The sequence below is a fragment of the Dreissena polymorpha genome, chromosome 5, assembly GCF_020536995.1.
Source record: "Dreissena polymorpha isolate Duluth1 chromosome 5, UMN_Dpol_1.0, whole genome shotgun sequence".
Classification (NCBI taxonomy): Eukaryota; Metazoa; Mollusca; class Bivalvia; order Myida; family Dreissenidae; genus Dreissena; species Dreissena polymorpha.
In genome coordinates, this window is record NC_068359.1 from 46,703,701 (window position 1) to 46,712,450 (window position 8,750).

The 8,750-nt window shown below is 34.4% G+C and overlaps 1 protein-coding gene across 1 annotated transcript; it reads right to left on the reverse strand.

The window, feature by feature from the left end:
• Nucleotides 1-1,935: 1,935 nt before the first annotated feature.
• LOC127882360 (prothrombin-like) lies at nt 1,936-7,556 on the reverse strand. The gene is made up of 3 exons (XM_052430950.1): nt 6,149-7,556; nt 2,473-2,571; nt 1,936-2,358 (listed from the first exon to the last, which is right to left on the reverse strand). The coding sequence occupies exons 1-3, from the start codon at nt 6,236-6,238 to the stop codon at nt 2,131-2,133; spliced, it is 417 nt and encodes a 138-aa protein (XP_052286910.1). The 5' UTR covers nt 6,239-7,556; the 3' UTR covers nt 1,936-2,130.
• Between the last annotated feature and the right edge of the window lie 1,194 nt (nt 7,557-8,750).

An 8,750-nucleotide genomic window follows, 5' to 3' on the forward strand; every position in this document is an offset into this window, starting at 1 on the left:
TATTGGTATATAACTTTACTGTTGATCTATTCATTATTCCATTAGACTAGCCAAAAAGAGCTGTGCCAAGACTCGTCTATTCTTCCTCTATAATACATGTAATAGTGAACATTTTATTATTCAAAATAATAGTTTCAAATGGAGGAAACTGCGCACTAAGATTATTCATGAGTTATCAACCAAATAAAGCTGCGCAGCGCCTCTCGTTTTCCGTTTTCCGTGTATCGTTTTATCAAATCAAGAACGATAAATGAGAGCAGGCGCTTTGTTTCAATTTTCAAATATTGATTTTTTTAAATTTAAATTGAAACGAAATAGGAATAGACATACACGTTTCGTGTTTTGTTTTGTAATTAGTAAAACGAAAAACGATATAAATAAGTCGATTTGTTCTTTGTTTTTTGCATTTGTTTCGGTTATAAGAAAATCGGAATATGAACTAATATGCGTTTATTTTCGTGTTTCGTGTTGTCGAATGCAAAACGAAAAACGAAAAGACGGTATGTACACGGACCGTTAAGGCGAACAATAGCTTGATTCTTAAATGACTGATAAATATTGATGCAACTTAAATAAGAACTATATTCGGCTATGCTGTGTTTGGGATTATGATTTTTTTGCATTGGTTAAGGGAAGTTTTACAACCAAAAATATGCTCTTTGTCTGTAGTGAAATTAATAAGTACCATGTTAGTTGAATAGTTAACAGTGTCAGTGGCAGTACAATGTACTTAACCCAAGAAAGTGTTCATGATCTAACCACAATACACAACTACATGTGAACTTGATAAAATTGTCATTCTATTATATATAATGCAAAAACATTGCCAGGGCAGCCGGGCAGCTTAACTGTTGTATAAACATATATTTTTTAAATCATATATGTACATGTATATTAAATTAATTGTTCAATGAACATGTTACAATACGTTTGGTTGAATTGAGCTGAGCAACAAATAAATCATTGATAAATATTTCAGACTACGTCACAGAGCTTATGACTGAATTGCTGCGATTGAAAGACACGAACAAGAGAAGGCGAAATGCGAGGCAGATTTCCTCTGTTCTGTTCTCCTCACCTTAATCAATATTCTTGTGCGAAGAATGAGTTTTATGAAGTGCAGTTGCATCGCCCCAGGTTCAATTAGTTTCGTAAATCGAAACCAAATAGAAATGCGATATAATTTCATATATCATGTTCTGCTTCAAATTAACTATGTTAACCTTGTGAAATCACGTGAAAGTAATAACAATTGTTTTCAGTTGATGCCAAACAAAAAATTCTTTCTAAACGTTGCTCGACATAGCATTTCCCTTGTTTGTTCTACTGTTGGTATACGATATTGCATGTAAACACCCTTATTAGAAAATGTTTTGCTTCACAAACAATATTTTAATCGTCATTTTGTTTAAGATACTTGATTCCAATTCGAGATAATCAAGTTGTATTGCATCATTGTCCTGGTACCGCTTGTGTAGTAAATTCCGACCAGTTTGCTGAAACTTGCTTCTAAGGTAGACATTGTTGTGAGTGTGTTAATATCTGTTTTAAACATTGCAAAAAACTTGTATCCAATATCCATTTTCGTAATATCGTTACTTTGCCATGATACTTGGCTATTATGATATAAATTCACCGATGCTCGTGTAATAAAAAATAATCTATTTCGTAACATTACTAGGATCTATATATGATTTGTTTTATTTAAGACAAAATTATTATAGAAAAGCAAAACTGAGGGAAATCTCAGTTTTAAGTGAATGACAACAACAACATCTATTCATCAGAACTAAAAAGCTTATGCAGCGACCACATCGGGTTTCAAAAAAAAAATGGCCACGACAGGATATATGCAACGAACGAAATATCTCGAATTCGAACACATGAATACAATCATTAAGTCATGCTTGATGCATGCGTGAAACGACAATGGACTTCTTAAGCACAGATGTTTTATTTACACGGAACAAATGTAATACTATAAAGATAATCTAAATTTTGGTTTGCAACAAGCCATCCCCTCATTGAAGCAAAATGAATCAATGTTAATGTTTTCTTCAGAATTGCAATCTACGCATTGTCATCAATCAAAATGTACACACTGCGTGTGAGAAGTTTTGAAGACACAAATCAGTTTTTAAGAAAGTCGATGTTGACTTTTTCATCGGTGAACTTGGCAATGCCGTCTATCCAACCATAGAATTTGCCAACGTTGGTGAAATAGCTGTAGTGGTCAGGACTGTCACACTGGAACCCGAATGAGACAATACCGGCGAGCACCCACTGAAACGTGTCCGGAGTTTCTATCATGAAACCACCACCACTGTCACCAGCGCACACGTCACCAACTCGCCGTTTCTGATACGGAATAGAATATTGCGAGATTAGCTTTGATGTGGTCATTCAAAAGATTATCATACAGATACAATTACTTTATAAACAAGTGAGCAATCAAAGTACACCATTACTAACCTTCTGGCCTGCACAAAACGTGTTCTCTGTTATTCGATAGTTAGTTCCTTCCAAACCTTCTTCACAATCGTATCTCTGCACGTACGGCATATAGATTTGCTATAAAAATATAAATAATTGATTCCCACAAGCGTTTTAATTGAAATAGGCAAACGTCATAAATGCCATGCAATTATTTTTAATAGAAAGATGTTTTGATCCATTTATATAATTACGTGTAGTTTCATTTAAATACATTCAAAACGGGTTTTCTTTGCACAAGATAATTTAACAAAGCGCTGTTCAATAAACAAGAGAGATACATGGTCTTTGTTCTCCTCACTATCTTTTATTGTTTCTATTTTCATTCACTATTAAGTTTCATTTTTAATAATTTAATACAATTAATATTGGGAGTTGTTCTGCATGAATAAGAGGAGTCACGGGACGGCACTGAGAAGTCAGAAGTCCCCAAGACACGCGACAAATCCATAAGTCAGATAAATAAGAACTACTTCCACAAATAATGGGAAATAAGATGACTGTGACACCCCAAAGTGCTTATTTGATATCAGGGTACAGCACTTGTCAAAGATTTCACCTGGTGACCTAGTTTGTTTTACTTTATTTTTACTTTATAAGACTCAGATCTAAATGAAGTCAAGACAAACATTCTGATTCATTAATTCAATGTTGATACTACATGGTCAGAATTATTATCCCGACAATATCTAAGCTCGACTTTGAAATACTAGGTTACCAAGTCATATCTAACGAGTACAAACTTGAACACTTTACTGACCTTGTTTTGATCCAACTTTACCATATTCAAACCTTGCGTGAATATTGTCAAGATTAAAATCCTGACAAATTTTCACCAGGATTGACTGACAAATATGGCTAGATTGATAACAGGGTTTTCTAAGATTTGGCCCGTTTACATTGTTTTTCTATCACTTTACATATATTAAAGGTTGGCTTAGATATTGTCATTACAAACATGTTAACTTAATTTCCTCAAAATTGAGTCATTAACGTGGCTTCTACATTGGTAACAAGGTTTTGATTAGAAATAACCTAACGACCTTGTTTTGCACCTCATGTACACCCAGTATCAAATTCAGTAAAATGTGGGAGCAGAGAAAAGTTCTCTCTTAACGATTTTATTCACAATAATGACAGTCAGTTGCGAAACTTAAAGCGAAATGTGGCAAGCAGTTACACAATCATTGAGTAGACACGCTTGTTGGGCCTACAAATGTATATTGTATAGGTGAAAAACAGACAAAAGGCCATTATTCTGCAAAAACTGGTTGAAGCAAAAATGTATTTCTTAACGATTATCTTCCCATAAAGGACTTTCAGCCTTCGCGTTTGCACAAGATTCACACAGCAATTAAAGAAGAGGTGAAAACACTAGTTTCTGGACCTAAGTAAGACCATACATATCAATTTACTTACAAGTGCAAAGCATAATGCCTTAGGGCTAGTATATACAAATTTAACTAAAGGAAATACTTCTGTCAGCATCGAGGAAATACCTATGGTAAGTGTTTTTCCTTCCCCTAATTGTTTTCCAGCAATATTGATGTGAACTTTTGTATAAATGCCGTTAATACTTTAAGGGTTATGTTCCGCACGAGGAGCGTGATTGCCGGACAGAAGTTCAGATTATTCTATTACTTCAATTTAAAGTGATAATTGCTTATTAAGAATCCTGTTTTCATTCAACGAACTCATCTGTGCTCAAATTGATGAACATTTACAATTAAAGTATGAAGTGTGAAATGCAAAACAGTGACTTACAATTCCTTGGTCACAAACATAACTAGAAATTCCACTGAGCTGATTTATAACAAGCAGAGTAGCCAATCTCATGGTAAGGTCAAGGGGCCATAGACTCAGTAATAAGTGGAATTAAGGGATCACTACGCATTTAAATTGTGCACATTTGCACTAATGGGCGATAACACATTTTGAGTTTAAATTCATCGCTTGCGAAATGTGGAAGTGCATCGCTCCACAAACTTATAACATATTATGTAGCTGTCATGCCCATGGCTAAGTTCACGGGCACATAATGCAGGAAATAGAGGATACATACGCGTGAATATATTGTGTGTTAACGACATATCTAAATTTCATTTCAATTGCTCGTGAAATGTCGAAACAGTTTATATATTTAGCTAAATTAATAACTATACTATATTGAATAAAGCTTCAAGAGCCAGTATTTCGATTCAACTGCCCGTTAATTAAAACGTAAGGCTTCACCACCCGCTTCCACGTAAAGTTAATATGAGAATGGTAATTTGATTCCCTTCAATTTTTGTTAAGTAAAGCTCCTCAAGGGACGGACGTACGGACGATGTCATCAATTTATGGCATATTTTTGGGTTGTATGTAATTTGGATTTATTTATACCTTTGAGCTTTTATAACTATCTACCAGAAGATCTTTCGGTCGACGTCCATAGTTATCAATCATGCCACATCCAACTACCTTTCCTTGGGGCCTATTGGGACCTTTCATTAGTCTTTCAATATTGGAATACTCTTGAATACATGCTGGGCGCACTTCATCCGAATACTCGACGGGTGTATATTTTTAAGAACAAATATCTGACCAAGTGTCACCACAATTTGGATAAATGTGTATTCTTGGTTTGTAACAAGATTTTCCTAAGATCTCACCAGTACATATTGTTTGTTCTCCAACATGACTTACATTGTATGTTGGCGGAGATATTTTCAAAACAAACATTCTTAGTAAGTTTCCTTAAGATTGAGACATAAATGTGGTTTCTACAGTGGCATCAAGGTTTTTTCCAAGATTTGATATGGTATGGTGACGCAGTTTTGAACTGTGCCTTTACATTGTCAAGATAAACATTCTAACGATGTTTAATCAAGATTGAGTTACATAAAATTGTCTAGAGTGGTAACACGGCTTTTCTTAGACCTAAAGACCTTGATTTTGACCCGAATAGACAAGATTTCAAATTCAGTAATTTGAGAGCAGCGAATATTTCTTTCTTAACATCTTTATCACATTAAGAATATCTGATGTGAACATTTGCACGGTGTCCACCCATCAGTCAAAGAATAGCAGAACATATGTTTCTGGACCAATGCACGTAAACACAGACGTACTCACAAGTTCAATGCATACTGCCTAACATGCGATGATATGAAAATATTAACTTATGGCCATACACATGTCAGAATCGAAGAAATATATGGAATTATAGATATGAAGTTTTTCTAAATCCCTTCAATACTAAAAGAGTTATGCTCCGCTCAAGAAGCATGATCCGACCGATGCACAAAAAGTCATAAACTATTCATAGATTTATGCTATAAATATACCATTAAGCTATGATTGATTAACTTTGTATTTATATCGTTTTTTGTGCAATAACGTTTTGGCCGCAATTATATATGGGTCTCAATATCATTGACGCCTAAGAAATGTTTGCAAACAAAATATCCCAGGAAAGTTTGCTAGCAAGCAGACACTTCATTTGCTAGCGATAAGCAACACTACAACCGCGTTAATAATATGCATTAGTTGACAGATAATTTTTTATTATATATATATATCGAAAACCAAAACAATTGAACACCTTTTTCTAGTGACTGACACTGTTCATATTATTCGGATACATACACACATATACTCTACTACAACTATCTACCTGAAGGAATTCTGGTTGTTGTCTGCTACCCTCCCGGAGTACACCACATCCAACTGCCTTTCCTTGAGGAGGACTACTTGAACCAATCATTAGTCTTTCAATCTTGGAGTAATCTTGAACACATGCTGGACGCACGTTATCCGAATACTCAACTGGCTCACTGAGTTCCAGCAATGCAATGTTACTGTCATATTGTGCAGTCTTGTTGAACTGAGGGTGGATAGTGATGGACTTAATACCTCGGGTTAAATCTCCAGGTGCGTTACACTTCAAACTTCCTGTGAAAACGATAGCAACGGGATCTTACTTATTTCTAAAGTTATTACAGAAAAATAAAAACACCCCTCGTCAAATCGACGAATAAATATTATCCTGGTGATGATTGGATGTGTGCTTAAATTTAAAGATAAATAAATCTCAGTGGATAACAAATTAAATGTGTTCTTTCTAATGTGTATGAGATGATAAAATACCGTTGTGTACAATAATCCATTCTTTAAGTTTTACTTTGGGTTACGTCGTATTGCTGTTGATACTATGTGTTTACATTTTGCAATCTCTTGCACGACGGTCACATTACATTCACCTCTGTGTTGGGCTCAGAACGGACTATTGTTTTGAAAGCGTCTCATTCATGTCATGATCATTCCAAGCGTTTATCATTGATGTTACAGTATACTAAACAATCTCTTGCACGACGGTTACATTGCATTAACTGCATTAAAGAAAACCATCTCATACCATGCTATCTTATATCAGTCTTAATTAATTATTATAAAATTGATATGTTTTTTTTTTATGTTAAGAAACCAACATACATAAATACGTCGAAGCAATGCATAACGTCATAAAAAATATGTACAATTGTTTACATTTGTGAAGTGCGTGGAATGATTACATCTGTGTAAATGGGCAATAAAATAGTTCCAAAGAGTTGCATTAAAACTCACAAGTTTTTGCACGATTTATCGTACATTTAAAAGTCATTTTTCTAAATTAAATGCATGCGATCTTAAATATCCACTCAAATAAACATTGTATGCGTTTGTTCGGTTTTAGCTATTTGGTAGACAAAATGGCGTGCTGAGCCTTATGCAGAGTTGTATGTGAGAGCAAGGAACGACAACTCTGCGTGGAGATTGTACAATTTGTATACTGTAATACCTCGTCTTAATTCTCCAGATGAAGTACACGAAATACTGCCTGTACGAGAAACAAGGAACATTGAAATACAATGAAACAGGCTTTCAAGGTTAAACTTATTGAGTGTATATAATTAAAAAAAAAAATTGAATCCCAAACACATGTAAGCTACATATAAACAAGACCGTTAGTTTAAGTTATATCAACCATGACATATACCGACTAGCCCAAAATGAAATACCAACATAGGTTTGTATGTAAGCTAACTTCACACACAATTATGTGCCATATTATTATCCCAACTAAAACAAGTAAACGGAAACTTTTTGTTCTACTTGATTTCGTAACAGTGACCGTGATCTCCACCCTACCAGTCCAATATATATATATATATATATATATATATATATATATATATATATATATATATATATATATATATATATATAAATAAATAAATAAATAAATATATATATATATATAAATATAAATAAATATATATATATAATACCTAGTTAGACATTCATTCAATCTTGCTATTTAAACATTTTCATAGGGCGATTCAAACTTTAGTATTTGACCGGAAAGAACCTGTCTACTGTTTTTGTGCGCAAAGTAGCAGCTAATGACCTTCATTTGAAGGCCCCAAACACAACCCAAAGCTGTATAAAGAGACATTGACCTTGACCTCATTACCCTTAAATAGAATCTCAAGGAAGGTGTCTGTGCTATATCTAAAATGTCATGAATATTGGTCCAGGCGAAATACGTTTAGTCGCATGCCTGCCCAGCCGTCATATCCCAATTTTCAATTGTGTTAAAAACCTGGTTTATGTTCTTCAGATATTATATAATAATACCAACAAGAGCAACGCATAACGGGTGCCACAATCTGCTGCGAAAGCTTGTCAGAACCTTTTTTTCATAGAGGTCACAGTGACCTTGACCTTTGACCTAGTGACCCCATCGATTCTAGAGCCAATGTAAAGGTTTTAGCACGACGCCGTACGGCGGACGGCGGACGACGAGCAGCCTATGACAATACCTCGGTTTTTCTCCGAAAACAGTCTCGCTAAAAATAACCCTCGTGAAACTGACAAAGAAAATATTTTTGCGATTATATTCGAAATAACACTTTATCAAGCAGTTCCAATTTAAACAAATAATATATCAATCAATAATCAGCTTCATTTTTATGTAAAGGTTTACATTTGAATGCGTGCTTAGTGCCAACACAAACATTTGATTGTATACATGTACACGTTATGTAATATTTGCAAACTTAAAGTTGAATATTTGTTAACAAAAACAATTATTAATTAACTTTATAATATTAGACGAAAATGTGTTCAATGTGTTCGTCCCATACAAGTCGAGCCTCGCCATTAAAGCTCGGAACTCGCCTTATACGAGGACAAGAGGGCCAATATGTCCCTAGTTCGCTCACCTTAGAGGAGTC

What these genes read in the sequence shown, in the direction of transcription:
- LOC127882360 (XM_052430950.1), bottom strand. Translation starts at nt 6,238, where the DNA reads ATGATTGGTTCAAGTAGTCCTCCTCAAGGAAAGGCAGTTGGATGTGGT. An exon ending in AACAACCAGAATTCCTTCAG is followed by an intron (nt 2,572 to 6,148) that starts GTAGATAGTTGT and finishes ATATTTTTATAG; the next exon opens with CAAATCTATATGCCGTACGT. An exon ending in CGTTTTGTGCAGGCCAGAAG is followed by an intron (nt 2,359 to 2,472) that starts GTTAGTAATGGT and finishes ATTCCGTATCAG; the next exon opens with AAACGGCGAGTTGGTGACGT.